The 19,093-nt window shown below is 41.6% G+C and overlaps 1 protein-coding gene and 3 non-coding genes across 4 annotated transcripts; all 4 read right to left on the reverse strand.

The window, feature by feature from the left end:
* Positions 1–6,227: 6,227 nt before the first annotated feature.
* On the reverse strand, positions 6,228–8,748 carry LOC125522148 (40S ribosomal protein S18). The gene is made up of 4 exons (XM_048687224.1): positions 8,594–8,748; positions 8,337–8,497; positions 8,049–8,237; positions 6,228–6,554 (listed from the first exon to the last, which is right to left on the reverse strand). The coding sequence occupies exons 1-4, from the start codon at positions 8,594–8,596 to the stop codon at positions 6,449–6,451; spliced, it is 459 nt and encodes a 152-aa protein (XP_048543181.1). The 5' UTR covers positions 8,597–8,748; the 3' UTR covers positions 6,228–6,448.
* On the reverse strand, positions 7,162–7,248 carry LOC125526214. Its single transcript, XR_007291626.1, has one exon. It is a non-coding gene; the product is annotated as a small nucleolar RNA SNOR75 (small nucleolar RNA).
* On the reverse strand, positions 7,319–7,406 carry LOC125526215. Its single transcript, XR_007291627.1, has one exon. It is a non-coding gene; the product is annotated as a small nucleolar RNA SNOR75 (small nucleolar RNA).
* LOC125526177 lies at positions 7,425–7,570 on the reverse strand. Its single transcript, XR_007291592.1, has one exon. It is a non-coding gene; the product is annotated as a small nucleolar RNA F1/F2/snoR5a (small nucleolar RNA).
* Positions 8,749–19,093: the final 10,345 nt, after the last annotated feature.

Raw genomic sequence — 19,093 nt, forward strand, 5'->3', positions numbered from 1 at the left:
GTTCAATCGACCAGTTAGTGCTTCCTGCAACAAAATTACTGAAAAACGGTGTTTTTCGCAAACTTTTATGAAAACGGTGGTCTTTCGCACCAAGTGACGCAATTGTGGTGGTTTTGGGCAATTTACTCCTTCAGGGAGGATGTCTTGACGTTGCAACACAAGGTTATCCTCCTCACTGTTAGCTATGGCCCACCTTATTACTCCTACCTTAGTTTTTCTTGCTCCCCTGCTTTGCTGGCAATTTGGCTGTTGCTTCTATGCAATGATGGTTGTAGGTTGCAGTCCACCTGAATAGATGCTTGCTATCTCCTTATTTTCTTCCTGGCAAGAACAAATTACTTAGCTTGGGTTTATTGCTGTGTTTGCATGTTTATGTTGCTCTAGCTGAAGGGTTAAAAATTGAAGTACCTTAGTGAAAGTCTGAGATATGCTTGCTACTTGCTTAATTTGATTTCCACTGCCATCTCACCCATCATCCCTTTATACTGATTGCGTAGATGCATGTAAATATATTGCTCTTATGATATATGTGTTGTATTTATTAAAAATAAGTTTTGCCTACTATATAAAAGGCCGAGGATAGATGTAGAAGGTGCAAGTCTTCTACTCTCTACTTCCTGAACTGGCCAAAGGATTCTTAAGTTGATTTCCACTACTAAATATTTCTTTATACATATTTCAACCTGATGTTCCTTCAAAGGTTATCATATTCCTTGCCTTTGGGGGAGGGGGTAGCTATTTTTGGTCATTCATTTGCCTTTATTGCTCTCCTATTACCATTTCCTTTCTGGCATATATTTTGTGAGTTTGGGCCCTCGCCTTAGATTTACTTAAGGAGCAGTTTCCATCATCAGTTTTGTTGTTCCGTTCCTATTTACTACTTCAGTGCTTTTTTCCTGCACCTGAGCTGGTGATTATGCCCAGCCTTTGTTTGTATTCCAATGGATTTGGTTTGTTAGTGATTTCCCCACTTACTGTTGTGGTGTTGTCGACTTCAGTCCGTCTGCTTGTCATCCAATTATGCTATAGGAATAAGGAATAAGTATAATGCTTATTCAAATCCACTTTGTAAACATCTCTATCCTGCTGGTACTACTACTTTTATGTGCTAGATTGCTTCCCATTTGTGTACCATTTTCATTCAATAAGCAAATTAATTTCTTGAACAAGTAATTCCTTTTCAAAAAAGTCCATGCGTGATTTTTTTTGGGTATCTGGTGATATTTCTTATGTGTGTAATGTAAGTCTGGTGATATTCCCATACAATGGTTAGAATGCCAGTAGACAGGACCATATTTCACATTTTGTGTAGTCCAACCAATAATACAGATGGAACCCGATGATGATTTTCAATATATTGTGATAGTAGTTTCCTGCATCGATTAGCTAATGAGCCATCCTTTCTTTTTCAACTCGAAGTTGTGCAATAGTTAAATAGATGTGTTCGTGCCATTTAGCCCCGACAACATTCAATTCAGTTAAGTTGTACATCTTTTGCCGACCCCTTTTTCTTGGTACTGATTGAGCTTTGAATGTTAATATTTTAATTTGACTGTGTTTTTTCCTTTAGTCCTTGCTCTTAATGTATAATGATCCTGATTGTGTGAGTTTATTTCCTGGCAGGGTAGTTATGATTCAGACCATTCCTTAACAAAATGTATATATGGCCTGACGGTATGAGTTCAGCTTGAGACTCTCAAGTTCGCGTCAAATTTATTGTTCCATTTTGGAACAGTGTACTTTCATGAGTATTTTTCTATTGAGTATATATAATACTTTCAGAAATAATCTTACAAAATGGAAGAATCGAGGAATTAATACATAGAAGTTACAACCATTGTTTTGAGTGATCTCTGAAGATGGATTGCAGGTAAGTGGATTAACAATTTTGTACTGATCCTGTTTTTGTTGAAGTGTTGATACTTCATTTTACTCAATCTTTCATATTAACCGTAAGTGTAAAGGATATCATGTTGGGTTGCATTTCCATGTGGGGAATGGATATCCTAAACCTGAGAAAGAACCAATGCAGATGGTAGTTTCTTAGGAATATGATCATGTTGTTACAGTAAAGATGGTTGTCTGTATTACCTGCTATAGTTCAGTTTACTACTGGGAATATCATTCAACCTCTGAACTATGTATTACAGCTACAAATTTTGCTAGGGAATCTGTCTCATTTTAATGTTGCAATGAAGTGGTTCAGATGGAGAGGCTTTTTTACTTCACTACTTTCTGACATATATAAGTCAATATTTGTTAGGTCTATTCCTGCCGAAAAATGTATGAAATGTTTGTTAGTGTCCTCTTCTGTAATTGGATTATATATTTAACTTCCATTTCTTAGCATTCGAATGGAGTGTACTAAATTGACTTTCATTTTTCTGTCCACTACTCACAAATTTCACTAGAAGCATCAATTTTTGCTGGTGCTGACCTGAAACTGCAGCCATGTGTTTGTCCAGTACATTATTTACAATGAAATATGGTAATTTGTGCCTAACCTTTTAGTAGTCGCTATAGTTCAGATGCATTTGGGTCGTAAGCAAATTATATGATTTGCAGCGGTGCTGCCTCCAACCCATATATGGAGAAGGTTCCGTAAACTGTGTATTTGAATATGCCTGATTTGGAAAGGAGATGGTCATTGGTTCATCTGCAAATGTGTGGATCTCCCTCCCTTTTGCTCGATTGCCCCACCTTGCTCCTTTGGCTGATTAATAGCTATTTCCGCAGCCCATGACGCTGGTTTAGGTTAGTCTTTCAGCATCTGTTTTCTTCATTACATGTCTTTTAAATTGTAGGATAGGCCCTTACAAATAACTTAATTAACTACATGTCTGCATTAATATATTTGCCTGATGGGTTTCCCTATTATGGCTCATGCATGGTCATAGATGTAGTTTGCCTTTCCTGTTGTTGTTTCTCTCAATATTTCTATCCCACTATAATGTATTTGTTATGAATGTACCTGTATATGAAAGATGATTATCTCCATTATTATTGTTCGTACTACCATTTTTATCCAAGATTTAAAACACCTAACGCATGCCCTTTTTGAAGTATCTTTAATGCAGTCTATTGGTTCTGAACATACTACCAACTACTAGCGGAGATAGCTATCTGAAATAAGCATGCTAAGCATGAACATTGTTCTACTTACGGGAAGAACCCTCAGGTGATGATAGGTCATGGTTCTTTGCCATTTCCTTTACAAAATCGGTTGAATCTTGTGATTCTAAGTTAATTAGTATCAAGTCCTATATACCTTTCTGTTTGTATAAATTCACAACTTTCATGGAAGCTCTTGAATTGCGAGTATTAATCTCAGGTTGCTGGGTATGTTTGCTGATAGTATGCTGTCATGCATCCACTGAGCAATTTTCTTGTGATTTTACTTGTGATGACACATTTCTAATCTTTCTTTGGGATACTGAAATATGGTTTGCCTTGGGAAATATCTGAGATATGATCCATGCTACTTTATTTGAATTGTTTTTATGTTTGCACCCTTGTTTTGATTTTAGTTATGATGTTCTCTTTCTTTTGGTTGCTCACCTGTGTTTTTTGTCGCCATTCTCCGTCTAGAGATCCAGGCAGCGTCCAGATTGCTGTGATCATCCTCCATCAAGAATGCCATGGGGTATTTTGGGCTCTCTTCTATGTCTCTGTTCCAGTGATAAACTACTGTTTGATCCTTTTTGTGTGTGGCATGTCTACTTATTTTGGGCCCTGTTAATTGATGCTAACTATGCTGGCCATTTGTGTGTGCCTAGGTCCTTGTGGGAGCTGCATACAAACCCGTGTGGATGTATTTGGTTGGTAGCTGCAACAGCCTGCCAATCGGATGAGAAGCCAAGGAGCCATTGGCGATGGTGTAGCTTCAGCATCCTGTCAATCGGAGGAGAGGCCAAGGAGTCATCGGCAAGAAGCAACCTTATCCTAGAACTTGAAGTGGAGTAATGGTTAATAATGTTTTATGGATCATATGTTTTCTTTTGTTCACACTTGAGAGCTACAAGCATTAAGTTGTTATGATAAATTATATATCAAAGTTTGCTCTGTCGGTGGCCATATATTATTATCCCTAGGAGTTGTCCCCTTTGTTCTATAGTAGCATAATTAGAGCGAGAAATGTAAATGTGATTGAATTATGGCATGGCTCTTACAGAAATATGTGAATGGGATCAGAATTGTGTATATATTATTGATTTAATATTTTGAAACTAAGCCATGTTGAGTGTGGAGTTTTATTTCATCTATGTTTGCACCAATGCAAATCATGAATTGTTTACTTGATGTTTGACACATGTCAAATATATATGTAGTCAGGAAAAGCCGTTAATCTTTTTGTCCCTGTAGCAGATAATTCTCCTGTTACTTGGACAAACAAGTGCAAAGGGAAGTGCAGGTGGAAGGGGTCATTGTTTGACACATCACAGGACAACAACATGCACGCCAGTGACCAATGAAACAAGGGACTTATGAATAAGATGAAAACCTTTCAGCCTTCTGTTCACACGAAAATACATTTTTGCTGATTTTGTGTTATTACCTATTTGAAAACAATCTTCCATGATTAAGAAAAAATATTTTCCTCTTTTTTACAATTGGAAAAGATTCAGTGTTGCTGCAGACCTGCAATAGCATACACCTCTTCGCAAACAACTCTTAAGTCAGCATCAAATGCTCCTAAATTAAGCAAAATAATTGGTTTTAGTTCCTAGTTTAAATTGGTCTTCGCGCCATTTGGCTATGATTACAGCTACTCTTTTTTTGAATGAAAGTTTACACCTACTCGGACTTCTAATTGCGGGCTCAACTATTTGGACCTCTTGATGATCTATTTTGTTGCATCCTTATGTTAAGCAAATTTTTGCATTTATTTCTTGGCTTGAATTAAAATTTAAAATTATGCCTTCATGTTACTCAAATAACATAAAAATTTATGCATGCTTCAGTATATATTTTGAAGATACGCCAATTTTATTTTTTATATATAAAAGGGTTATCCATGTTATCCTAGGTGTTTTTAATACCTAAGATTACTAACAAATGCAAATATTTTCAATGCGTACATGGTTTTAAATGGGTCTCTGCACCATTTGACGCACCGGGTCATCTAGTTGAATTAAACGCTAGATGGTCATGAGACCACATTGTGCACTGCAGAGTGCAGATATCAGGCAATAGCGGAAGGAACTAACTGGCATGCATTCAGTTAATTTGCGAATAACATCATACATGAGTAATAATGAACTAATTGTAGTATAAACTCCAAAACAAATCAAGTGAAACTCTCCCCGCCAAAAAAGAAAAAGAAATCAAGTGAAACTCCCTTTCTGTTTCGAAAATATTGTGATGCGAATTGGTGATGGTCTTCAAGGTTCTGCCTCTGTACCAACTTCAAACGGCAGTACAGATACTTCAACAATGGCAGCAACCAGTGTGCAATCCATCGTGACGAAACAAATGTCACCAAGGCATATAGGCGACGAAACAAATGTCACCGAGACTTCGATGATGGCAGCACAGAAGATAGAAGGAGAATAACGGTACACAAGAAGAATCTTGGCCTTTTTGGGGAGACTTGAGGCAGGTGCTTATCCTAAGATAGCAAATGTGCTTGTTTCATACTCCCTACTTGTCATCAAAATGAACAAAAACAGATGTATCTAGAATTAAAATATATCTAATACATCTTCTTTTATCCATTTTGATGACAAGTATTTCCAAACGGAGGGAGTACCTTGATGACGCTCCGGCACTTCACAAATGGTTATGGATAGTAACTAGCACTGATGTACAGATACTAAAATCATTTAATCCCCTGCAAAGAGAAGGTTGCATTATTGGAGTAGACAAGTTTAGATGCTTGCACTGCGGCTATATCATCTCTCTTTAAGCACCATATATCACTATCAGCATAGACACTATACATGGCTCCATAGTAGGCACTAGGCACTATATGTTTTAAATCCATTTCAAACGCTATGAAGATAAGCAACGCCACCTAAATAGGACGTGACAACCTATGTTCTACCTCTTATACATTTTGGAAGTTCAGTTTGAACTGCCAAAACATCTTACATTCAGGAATGGAAGGGGTATTACCCCTGTTGTCACAAATTACACCAACAACTAGAATGGCACGCCCAGAAAACATACCAGGATTCAATTAGCCAACAAACCTGTAATGCACAGATATGCTTAGAACAGACATGATGTTGCCAACCATTCAAATGACTGGAAGCCCATGGCAAAACAAACTCTTGTACGAGTTCAACAAAGAATTCAAGATACAATATATTAAAGGTTCCAGAACCAAAACATTATCTAGGGCAAAACATCATCCAAGGTAATCATCTAAATAAGAACACTCCCTTAAGATTCTGGAAATGGACCAACACAGTAGTAGCAAAGCTATGAGGAATCTTTGTGAAGCAGCTTATCGCTTCTTGGAGACACCAACAGTCTTTCCTCTCCTGCCGGTAGTCTTGGTGTGCTGACCGCGGACACGCACACCCCAGTAGTGACGCAGACCACGATGGTTCCTGGAAAAGAGCAGGGTTTCAAGCATAAGTGGTCGCTCACAATCTATGAGCTAGGACAATGCTACCGCACAGTGAAGTTTTAAGGAATCAGCCATCAGGCAAAAGCATACAGAACAGCTGGGTCACATACAAGGTACACTAGAAGGGTACACATGAATACTTTGACAGCCGGGTCACATACAAGGTACACTAGAAGGGTACACATGAATACTTTGACAGACGGGTCACATACAAGGTACACTAGAAGGGTACACATGAATACTTTGACAGCCATCAATACCAGATTGCAAGACATAACAATTATGAATCTAAGCAAGTCAACAAGGGCATAGGGCAGAATATAAAATCTAGATACAAGTAATAGACTGAATTGAACTGTTATAACATAGAGCTGGCAGAAGTTCCAGGTAATAACCATTCATACAAGCTAACATTCTGTATTTCTGTAGAAAGAAGCAACAACTGGCTATATAAAAAAAGCTAGTCCAAATTTGTATGTGCACAGGCACCGGAACGGCACGTCAGACACCCAACTGTCCTCCTCATAGTGCCAGCAACGCAATCACAAACTAAAATAAATAAATAAAAAATAGCACAGAAGCACATGTTCTCTCAGACAAATGCCTCGATTGTCCACATGGTTTGATAGAATGGATTATATCAGACTCATCATCTGTTTTCATCATCACAGAGTTCTAAGAACTACAAATTACAAAGGCAGGTGTTAAAAAAAGTGTTTTCAACAGAGCAACAGTCCTAACATGTTCTCTCAGACAAATGCCTCATTTTGTCCCCATGGTTTAATGGAATGGATTGGATCGGACATCTAATCAGTGTTGATCATCACTGAGAACAAAAGAACCAAATGATTGATGTAAATGGGGGTATAGTAACAGGAAGCTCCTGGTATGAGAGCAGCCAGTGTCGCAAAAACCCATTTCCTTCTCATTGTTAGCCAATCTAACGAGAAACAAGGCCATGAAAGAAGACCAAGCATCAGATACCTCATGGCATCCCTAATAACCCTATCCAAACAAAATTCAGTTCAGTGCTAAGATATGTATGGACAAGTTGAATGCAAAAGCCATCTCAAAGAATGGCTTGTGCCAGAATCTTAGCCCAAAGATATCTCGGCAACGTACAGCGCTGATTTACACTATTATAAGAAGCGCACCAGAGACTCTAATTTATTGCCTTCAGAAGTTTGAGATTGAATCAAATGAAAAACAAGAAACAGAAACTACTGAGCATTACTTGCTACCCAGACATTTCAGACATTCTAGTGTTTAGGAGATTTGACTTGAGCAGAAAACTACGTCAATCAACAACCCTAGCTAATAATAGCAAATTAAACTGTACACTACCAGGCAAGATACGAACGGTTAGCCCTGATATGTGAAGTGCAAGCATCACCAGTAGTCGAATCTAACACATAGCCACATATCAACCAATAGCAAGGGGCAAAAAGAAAAGGAGGGACCGGCGAGGTTATACCTGATCTTCTTGAGCCTCTCAAGGTCATCCCTGAGCTTCATGTCCACGGCGTTGGACACGACCTGGGAGAACCTCCCGTCCTTATAGTCCTTCTTCCTGTTGAGGAACCAGTCCGGCACCTTGAACTGGCGCGGGTTGTGCACCACCGCCATCAGGCGGTCCATCTCCTCCGCGGAAAGCTCTCCGGCCCTGCACACCACCCACACAGAACACAGCGCACGGCTCAGGCCCCCGACCCACCCACCACGGCGAGATCTGGCGAGAAAGGGGGGGCGGACGGTTCCTCACCTCTTGTTCATGTCGATGTCGGCCTTCTTGCAGACGATGTTGGAGAAGCGGCGGCCCACACCCTTGATGGAGGTGAGCGCGAACATGATCTTCTGCTTACCGTCGACGTTGGTGTTGAGCACACGCAGGATGTGCTGGAACTCCTCGCCCGCGATCAGCGACTGCGGCCGAAGAAGAGTCACGGACGTCAACACACGAGAGGAGGCGGGATCCGCGAGAGGAGGAGGAGGACGGAGATGGCGGGGGTAGAGGCTTACCATTGCTGCAGTCGGCGGCGGCGACGGCGTCGGCTGGGGCGCGAGGGGGCTGGAGGGGGAGGAGATTGGCGTTAGAGCGTTTTGGAGGTGGGGACGGGGACGAATTATATACCCGAGTGAAACCCTAGTGCGGACGGCTGTGATCTGCGGGCGGCTTTGTTGGGCTCTCTTTGAACGGGCCTTTTTCTGGACTTTCTCGGCCTCTTTTTGAACGGGCCGTAGGGTAGGGGGAGCTTCGAATTCTCTCAGGCCAACTCCACCGCGCGACCCCAAACGGACATCCGTTTTGTTCGGATTTTGTCCGTTTGGGTAGGGCGATGGGGTCGTGTTCGGGCCTGTCCTGGGATGCGGTGGCCGTGCGCCCAGCGCGCGGACGCATCCCGGCCGCATTATGTCCGCGTACATTTTTCTTTTCTAAGTCCTTAACTTTTTTTCATTATTCATTTTTGGTACATGAAAAATACATCATCACATTTTAAGCATACCAAGAGCTCCGCCTTGCCGATACCTACGCCCTCCTTGAGCCACGCTTGCTGGGAAGCCGCTGATCGACGGACTCCTCCCACTCTGGCCGCCGATTCCGCACACGAGCTCAATGCCATCGCTCCTCCTCTGGTTCCCCGAGCGGCTCAACAGCTCCAGGGTGATCTTCGGATCCTCCACATCACTTTTCCCCTGTCAATTGGTTGCTGGTTCGCCTGCCCGTGGTGGTCTGCCATTGGAGCTCGTCAGTAGCTCCTCCGGTGACCAAAAACCGGTGCCGCTGCCATTGGAGTATCATCCACGTTCGGGTGCGTGCATGCTCACCCACGCTGCATGCTTGCCGGTGGAGCTCGTGCTCATGCTGACCTGCTCTTCTTCGATGCTCATCTTCTCTGAAGAAGAAGAAGAAGAAGGTACAGTATAATCGCTGGTCTTTTGCTCTTCTTCCCCTGTCGATTGATCTGTAGCGACTGTCATTGTTGTAATATCTTCGTCATGTTGTTGCTTGCTGTATAAAAAATTAACTCATAAGATATGTGACCTAGATCAGGCATTCAAGATAACACTATTTATGCATGGCACATGTGTACATACGTGATAATTAAGTAACCGACTTGTGTTAAAAAATGCTACTGGTGTAACAGAAACTGCAAGACCAGTCTGTACATTTATCCTTACCAAAAGGGTCGGTGCTTCGTTCTTTTAGTTCCTTGTTCCTTCTCTTCTGTCGCAAAGCGAATAGTCCCACGAAAATGAGGGCAATCACAAGAACCCTACCGTCTACTGCGATTCCAGCAGCAACACCTGTACTGAACTTCGATATTTTGCTACCAGCAACTGACGCAGAATGTTTACACTCTTAGTTTCACACCGCCACGCTACAGAATGTTGAATGTTTAAACTGGCATAGAATGTTGGAATTTATTGCAATTTGTTCATCACATGGAGTATTTTCAGCAAAAAACTTGAGTATGGCAACATTTTCTGCAAAAAAACATCTTGAGCATGAAGTATTCTCACCAACTTGCAAAGAGTATATAAGGGGTATTTTCACCAACTTACAAAGAGTATTTGAAAATTTGGTCACTACAGGACCACTACACTACTCCATGTCACTACTGTTCAGAAACAAACTTGGCTGAAAATTCAGTCATTCTAAAATTCTAATGCATTAACAACATTTAAATTCAGTTAACTATTTTCTTTTCAGAAACACACACAACACAGGATGTGAAGATGACCCGACTATTTTTCAGAAACAGAATTCAGAGTGGTTCAAAAAGATCCATTCCACTGACAAAATTCAGTTAACTATTTCAAGCTAAGACTAGTTCACCGAAACCTGTGCACACCATTTAAAATGATTTGTCAATTTAACATTTAAATAAAAAACTACAGTACATCATGACTCAATAGCTAGACTAGTTCACTGAAAGAAAAAAGAAAATGCACAAGGGTCTCAAGCTGAGACTAGTTTCTGATTTACTCATGATTGAAAATGTCAAATTGCTTTGCTTTACAACCAATGAGGATGCCCACATCAAGGAGTACTTTACTCTTTGTTAATTACCGTTACTTTACTCTTTCTTAGTCCCAAACAAGCATGTAGAATGGTCTCGATTTGTTTACATGATGAGAGTAGCAGATAATTAAGCCGAACAAATAATTCAGGCAAGCTTAGCTTCTAGCTAGCTGCACCACAAGTGCTAGTGCAGCAGCAACTACAGTCACGAAGTTTCTATAGTAAGCCCGCCGTAGCACCGTCAAAAAAAAGAAATAAAGTGTCTATAGTCCCCTATTATGGAAAGCTACACTACAAACCAAATGAAAAAGACTTAGCAGCATTCACTTGAACCTGGTTTGATTTGCTTAATTACCAGACAGCATGCTGATAAACGAACTCTAACACCGAGACGTGATGTCACCGCCTTAATTTAACCCAACTAGAGGAGACCTCTGCATCAGCACTACAATGTAAGCTACCATGCCAGCATGACCTATGTCCCTAGTGAAGGAAATATGCCCTAGGGGCAACAATAAAGTTATTATTTATTTCCTTATATCATGATAAATATTTATTATTCATGCTAAAATTGTATTAACCGGAAACATAATACATGTGTGAATACATAGACAAACATAGTGTCACTAGTATGCGTCTACTTGACTAGCTCGTTGATCGAAGATGGTTAAGTTTCCTAACCATAGACATGAGTTGTCGTTTGATTAACGGGATCACATCATTAGGAGAATGATGTGATTGACTTGACACATTTCATTAGCTTAGCACTTGATCGTTTAGTTTGTTGCTATTGCTTTCTTCATGACTTATACATGTTCCTATGACTATGAGATTATGCAAGTCCCGTTTACCGGAGGAGCACTTTGTGTGCTACCAAACGTCACAACGTAACTGGGTGATTATAAAGGTGCTCTACAGGTGTCTCCGAAGGTACTTGTTGGGTTGGCGTATTTCAAGATTAGGATTTGTCACTCTGATTGTCGGAGAGGTATCTCTGGGCCCTCTCGGTAATGCACATCACATAAGCCTTGCAAGCATTGCAACTAATAAGTTAGTTGCAGGATGATGTATTACAGAACGAGTAAAGAGACTTGCCGGTAACGAGATTGAACTAGGTATTGAGATACCGACGATCAAATCTCGGGCAAGTAACATACCGATGACAAAAGGGAACAACGTATGTTGTTATGCGGTCTGACCGATAAAAGATCTTCGTAGAATATGTGGGAACCAATATGAGAATCCAGGTTCCGCTATTGGTTATTGACCGGAGACGTGTCTCGCTCATGTCTACATTGTTCTCGAACCCGTAGGGTCCGCACGCTTAACGTTACGATGATAGTTTCATTATGAGTTTATATATTTTGATGTATCGAAGGTTGTTCGGAGTCCCGGATATGATCACGAACATGACGAGGAGTCTCGAAATGGTCGAGACATAAAGATCAATATATTAGACGGCTATATTCGGACACCGGAAGTGTTTCGAGTGATTTCGGAGAAAACCGGAGTGTCGGAAGGGTTACCGAAACCCCCCGGGGAAGTATTGGGCCTTAGTGGGCCTGAGGGGAGAGAGAGGGAAGCAGCCCAGGAGGTGGCGCGCCCCCTCCCATGGGGAGTCCGAATTGGACTAGGGGAGGGGGGGGCGGCCCCTCTTTCCCTCTCCCTCTCCCTCTCTTTCCTTCCCCCTTCCCTCTTCCTAGTTGGACTAGGAAAGGGGAGTCCTACTCCTACTAGGAGGAGGACTCCCCCCTCCTTGGCGCGCCTCAAGGGCCGGCCGGCCTCCCCCCTTGCTCCTTTATATACAGGGGTAGGGGGCACCTCTAGACACACAAGTTGATCTTTGTGATCGTTCTCTTAGCCGTGTGCGGTGCCCCCCTCCACCATAATCCTCGATAATATTGTAGCGGTGCTTAGGCGAAGCCATGCGACGGTAGAACATCAAGATCGTCACCACGCCGTCGTGCTGACAGAACTCTTCCCCGACACTTTGCTGGATCGGAGTCCGGGGATCGTCATCGAGCTGAACGTGTGCTAGAACTCGGAGGTGCTGTAGTTTCGGTGCTTGATCGGTCGGGCTGTGAAAAAATACGACTACATCAACCGCGTTGTGCTAACGCTTCCGCTTCCGGTCTATGAGGTTACGTAGACAACACTCTCCCCTCTCGTTGCTATGCATCACCATGATCTTGCGTGTGCGTAGGAAATTTTTTGAAATTACTATGTTCCCCAACAGTGGTATCAAAGCCTAGGTTTTATACGTTGATGTTGTGCACGAGTATAATACAAGTGAGTTGTGGGCGATATAAGTCATACTGCTTACTAGCATGTCATACTTTGGTTCGGCGGTATTGTTGGATGAAGCGGCCCGGACCGACATTACGCGTACGCCTACGCGAGACTGGTTCTACCAACATGCTTTGCACACAGGTGGCTGGCGGGTGTCAGTTTCTCCAACTTTAGTTGAACCGAGTGTGGCTACGCCCGGTCCTTGCGAAGGTTAAAACAGCACCAACTTGACAAACTATCGTTGTGGTTTTGATGCGTAGGTAAGAACGGTTCTTGCTAAGCCCGTAGCAGCCACGTAAAATTTGCAACAACAAAGTAGAGGACGTCTAACTTGTTTTTGCAGGGCATGTTGTGATGTGATATGGTCAAGACATGATGCTAAATTTTATTGTATGAGATGATCATGTTTTGTAACCAAGTTATCGGCAACTGGCAGGAGCCATATGGTTGTTGCTTTATTGTATGCAATGCAATTGCACTGTAATGCTTTACTTTATCACTAAGCGGTAGCGATAGTCGTGGAAGCATAAGATTGGCGAGACGACAATGATGCTACGATGGTGATCAAGGTGTTGCGCCGGTGATGATGGTGATCATGACGGTGCTTCGAAGATGGAGATCACAAGCACAAGATGATGATGGCCATATCATATCACTTATATTGATTGCATGTGATGTTTATCTTTTATGCATCTTATCTTGCTTTGATTGACGGTAGCATTATAAGATGATCCCTCACTAAATTATCAAAGTATAAGTGTTCTCCCTGAGTATGCACCGTTGCGAAAGTTCTTCGTGCTGAGACACCACGTGATGATTGGGTGTGATAGGCTCTACGTTCAAATACAACGGGTGCAAAACAGTTGCACACGCGGAATACTCAGGTTTAACTTGATGAGCCTAGCATATAACAGATATGGCCTCGGAACATGGAGACCGAAAGGTCGAGCGTGAATCATATAGTAGATATGATCAACATATTGATGTTCACCATTGATATTACTCCATCTCACGTGATGATCTGACATGGTTTAGTTGATTTGGATCACGTGATCACCTAGAGGATTAGAGGGATATCTTTCTAAGTGGGAGTTCTTAAGTAATATGATTAATTGAACTTCAATTTATCATGAACTTAGTACCTGATAGTATCTTGCTTGTCTATGTTTGATTGTAGATAGATGGCTCGTGATGTTGTTCCGTTGAATTTTAATGCGTTCCTTGAGAAAGCAAAGTTGAAAGATGATGGTAGCAATTACACGGACTGGGTCCGTAACTTGAGGATTATCCTCATTGCTGCATAGAAGAATTATGTCCTGGAAGCACCGCTAAGTGCCAAGCCTGCTGCAGGAGCAACACCAGATGTTATGAACGTCTGGCAGAGCAAAGCTGATGACTACTCGATAGTTCAGTGTGCCATGCTTTACGGCTTAGAACCGGGTCTTCAACGACGTTTTGAACGTCATGGAGCATATGAGATGTTCGAGGAGTTGAAGTTAATATTTCAAGCAAATGCCCGGATTGAGAGATATGAAGTCTCCAATAAGTTCTATAGCTGCAAGATGGAGGAGAATAGTTCTGTCAATGAACATATACTCAAAATGTCAACTGGGGGTTAATCTTCCTGTTGATAGTGTCATTGACAGAGTTCTTCAATCACTGCCACCAAGCTACAAAAGCTTCGTGATGAACTATAATATGCAAGGGATGAATAAGACCATTCATGAGCTCTTCGCAATGCTAAAAGCCGCAGAGGTAGAAATCAAGAAGGAGCATCAAGTGTTGATGGTCAATAAGACCACCATTTTCAAGAAAAAGGGCAAAGGGAAGAAGAAAGGGAACTTCAAGAAGAACAGCAAACAAGTTGCTGCTCAGGAGAAGAAACCCAAGTCTGGACCTAAGCCTGAAACTGAGTGCTTCTACTGCAAGCAGACTGGTCACTGGAAGCGGAACTGCCCCAAGTATTTGGCGGATAAGAAGGATGGCAAAGTGAACAAAGGTATATGTGATATACATGTTATTGATGTGTACCTTACTAATGCTCGCAGTAGCACCTGGGTATTTGATACTGGTTCTGTTGCTAACATTTGCAACTCGAAATAGGGGCTACGGATCAAGCGAAGATTGGCTAAGGACGAGGTAACAATGAGCATGGGAAATGGTTCCAAAGTCGATGTGATCGCGGTCGGCACGCTACCTCTACATCTACCTTCGGGATTAGTATTAGACCTAAATAATTGTTATTTGGTGCCAGCGTTGAGCATGAACATTATATCTGGATCTTGTTTGATGCGAGACGGTTATTCATTTAAATCAGAGAATAATGGTTGTTCTATTTATATGAGTAATATCTTTTATGGTCATGCACCCTTGAAGAGTGGTCTATTTTTGATGAATCTTGATAGTAGTGATACACATATTCATAATGTTGAAATCAAAAGATGCAGAGTTGATAATGATAGTGCAACTTATTTGTGGCACTGCCGTTTAGGTCATATCGGTGTAAAGCGCATGAAGAAACTCCATACTGATGGACTTTTGGAACCACTTGATTATGAATCACTTGGTACTTGCGAACCGTGCCTCATGGGTAAGATGACTAAAACGCCGTTCTCCGGTACTATGGAGAGAGCAATGGATTTGTTGGAAATCATACATACAGATGTATGTGGTCCAATGAATGTTGAGGCTCGTGGCGGATATCGTTATTTTCTCACCTTCACAGATGATTTAAGCAGATATGGGTACATCTACTCAATGAAACATAAGTCTAAAACATTTGAAAAGTTCAAAGAATTTCAGAGTGAAGTTGAAAATCATCGTAACAAGAAAATAAAGTTTCTACGATCTGATCATGGAGAAGAATATTTGAGTTACGAGTTTGGTCTACATTTGAAACAATGCGGAATAGTTTCGCAACTCACGCCACCCGGAACACCACAACGTAATGGTGTGTCCGAACATCGTAATCGTACTTTATTAGATATGGTGCGATCTATGATGTCTCTTACTGATTTACTGTTATCATTTTGGGGTTATGCTTTAGAGACGGCTGCATTCACGTTAAATAGGACACCATCGAAATCCGTTGAGACGACGCCTTATGAACTGTGGTTTGGCAAGAAACCAAAGTTGTCGTTTCTAAAAGTTTGGGGCTGCGATGCTTATGTGAAAAGCTTCAACCTGATAAGCTCGAACCCAAATCGGAGAAATGTGTCTTCATAGGATACCCAAAGGAGACTGTTGGGTAGACCTTCTATCACAGATCCGAAGGCAAGACTTTTGTTGCTAAATTCGGAGTTTTTCTAGAGAAGGAGTTTCTCTCGAAAGAAGTGAGTGGGAGAAAAGTAGAACTTGATGAGGTAACTGTACCTACTCCCTTATTGGAAAGTATTACATCACAGAAACCGGTTTCTGTGACACCTACACCAATTAGTGAGGAAGCTAATGATACTGATCATGAAACTTCAGATCAAGTTACTACCGAACCTCGTAGATCAACCAGAGTAAGATCCGCACCAGAGTGGTACGGTAATCCTGTTCTGGAAGTCATGCTACTAGATCATGATGAACCTACGAACTATGAAGAAGCGATGGTGAGCCCAGATTCCGCAAAATGGCTAGAAGCCATGAAATCTGAGATGGGATCCATGTATGAGAACAAAGTGTGGACTTTGGTTGACTTGCCCGTTGATCGACAAGCAATTGAGAATAAATGGATCTTCAAGAAGAAGATGGACGTTGACGGTAATGTTACTGTCTATAAAGCTCGACTTGTTGCAAAAGGTTTTCGACAAGTTCAAGGGATTGACTACGATGAGACCTTCTCACCCGTAGCGATGCTTAAGTCTGTCTGAATCATGTTAGCAATTGCCGCATTTTATGATTATGAAATTTGGCAAATGGATGTCAAAACTGCATTCCTGAATGGATTTCTGGAAGAAGAGTTGTATATGATGCAACCAGAAGGTTTTGTCGATCCAAAGGGAGCTAACAAAGTGTGCAAACTCCAGCGATCCATTTATGGACTGGTGCAAGCCTCTCGGAGTTGGAATAAATGCTTTGATAGTGTGATCAAAGCATTTGGTTTTGTACAGACTTTTGGAGAAGCCTGTATTTACAAGAAAGTGAGTGGGAGCTCTGTAGCATTTCTGGTATTATATGTGGATGACATATTATTGATTGGAAATAATATAGAATTTCTGGATAGCATAAAGGGATACTTGAATAAGAGTTTTTCAATGAAAGACCTCGGTGAAGTTGCTTACATATTGGGCATTAAGATCTATAGAGATAGATCAAGACGCTTAATTGGACATTCACAAAGCACATACCTTGACAAGGTTTTGAAGTATTTCAAAATGGATCAAGCAAAGAAAGGGTTCTTGCCTGTATTACAAGGTGTGAAGTTGAGTAAGACTTAATGTCCGACCACCGCAGAAGATAGAGAGAAAATGAAAGATGTTCCCTATGCTTCAGCCATAGGCTCTATCATGTATGCAATGCTGTGTACCAGACCTGATGTGTGCCTTGCTATAAGTCTAGCAGGGAGGTACCAAAGTAATCCAGGAGTGGATCACTGGACAGCGGTCAAGAACATCCTGAAATACCTGAAAAGGACTAAGGATATGTTTCTCGTATATGGAGGTGACAAAGAGCTCATCATAAATGGTTACGTTGATGCAAGCTTTGACACTGATCCGGACGATTCTAAATCGCAAACCGGATACGTATTTTTACTAAACGGAGGAGCTGTCAGTTGGTGCAGTTCAAAACAAAGCGTCGTGGCGAGATCTACATGTGAAGCAGAGTACATAGCTGCTTCGGAAGCAGCAAATGAAGGAGTCTGGATGAAGGAGTTCATATCCGATCTAGGTGTCATACCTAGTGCATCGGGTCCAATGAAAATCTTTTGTGATAATACTGGTGCAATTGCCTTGCCAAAGGAATCCCGATTTCACAAGAGAACCAAGCACATCAAGAGATGCTTCAATTCCATTCGGGATTTAGTCCAAGTGGGAGACATAGAAATTTGCAAGATACATACGGATCTGAATGTTGCAAACCCGCTGACTAAGCCTTTTCCATGAGCAAAACATGATCAACACCAAGGCTCCATGAGTGTTAGAATCATTACTGTGTAATCTAGATTATTGACTGTAGTGCAAGTGGGAGACTGAAGGAAATATGCCCTAGAGGCAATAATAAAGTTATTATTTATTTCCTTATATCATGATAAATGTTTATTATTCATGCTAGAATTGTATTAACCGGAAACATAATACATGTGTGAATACATAGACAAACATAGTGTCACTAGTATGCCTCTACTTGACTAGCTCGTTGATCGAAGATGGTTAAGTTTCCTAACCATAGACATGAGTTGTTGTTTGATTAACGGGATCACATCATTAGGAGAATGATGTGATTGACTTGACCCATTTCATTAGCTTAGCACTTGATCGTTTAGTTTGTTGCTATTGCTTTCTTCATGACTTATACATGTTCCTATGACTATGAGATTATGCAAGTCCCGTTTACCGGGGGAACACTTTGTGTGCTACCAAACGTCATAACGTAACTGGGTGATTATAAAGGTGCTCTACAGGTGTCTCCGAAGGTACTTGTTGGGTTGGCGTATTTCGACATTAGGATTTGTCACTCCGATTGTCGGAGAGGTATCTCTGGGCCCTCTCAGGAATGCACATCACATAAGCCTTGCAAGCATTGCAACTAATAAGTTAGTTGCGGGATGATGTATTACGGAACGAGTAAAGAGACTTGCCGGTAACGAGATTGAACTAGGTATTGAGATACCGACGATCAAATCTCGGGCAAGTAACATACCGATGACAAAAGGGAACAACGTATGTTGTTATGCGGTCTGACCGATAAAAGATCTTCGTAGAATATGTGGGAACCAATATGAGCATCCAGGTTCCGCTATTGGTTATTGACCGGAGACGTGTCTCGGTCATGTCTACATTGTTCTTGAACCCGTAGGGTCCACACGCTTAACGTTACGATGACAGTTTCATTATGAGTTTATATATTTTGATGTACCGAAGGTTGTTCGGAGTCCCGGATATGATCACGGACATGACGAGGAGTCTCGAAATGGTCGAGACATAAAGATCAATATATTGGACGGCTATATTCGGACACCGGAAGTGTTTCGGGTGATTTTGGAGAAAACCGGAGTGCTG

This window comes from Triticum urartu, chromosome 7, assembly GCF_003073215.2.
Source record: "Triticum urartu cultivar G1812 chromosome 7, Tu2.1, whole genome shotgun sequence".
Taxonomy (NCBI): Eukaryota; Viridiplantae; Streptophyta; class Magnoliopsida; order Poales; family Poaceae; genus Triticum; species Triticum urartu.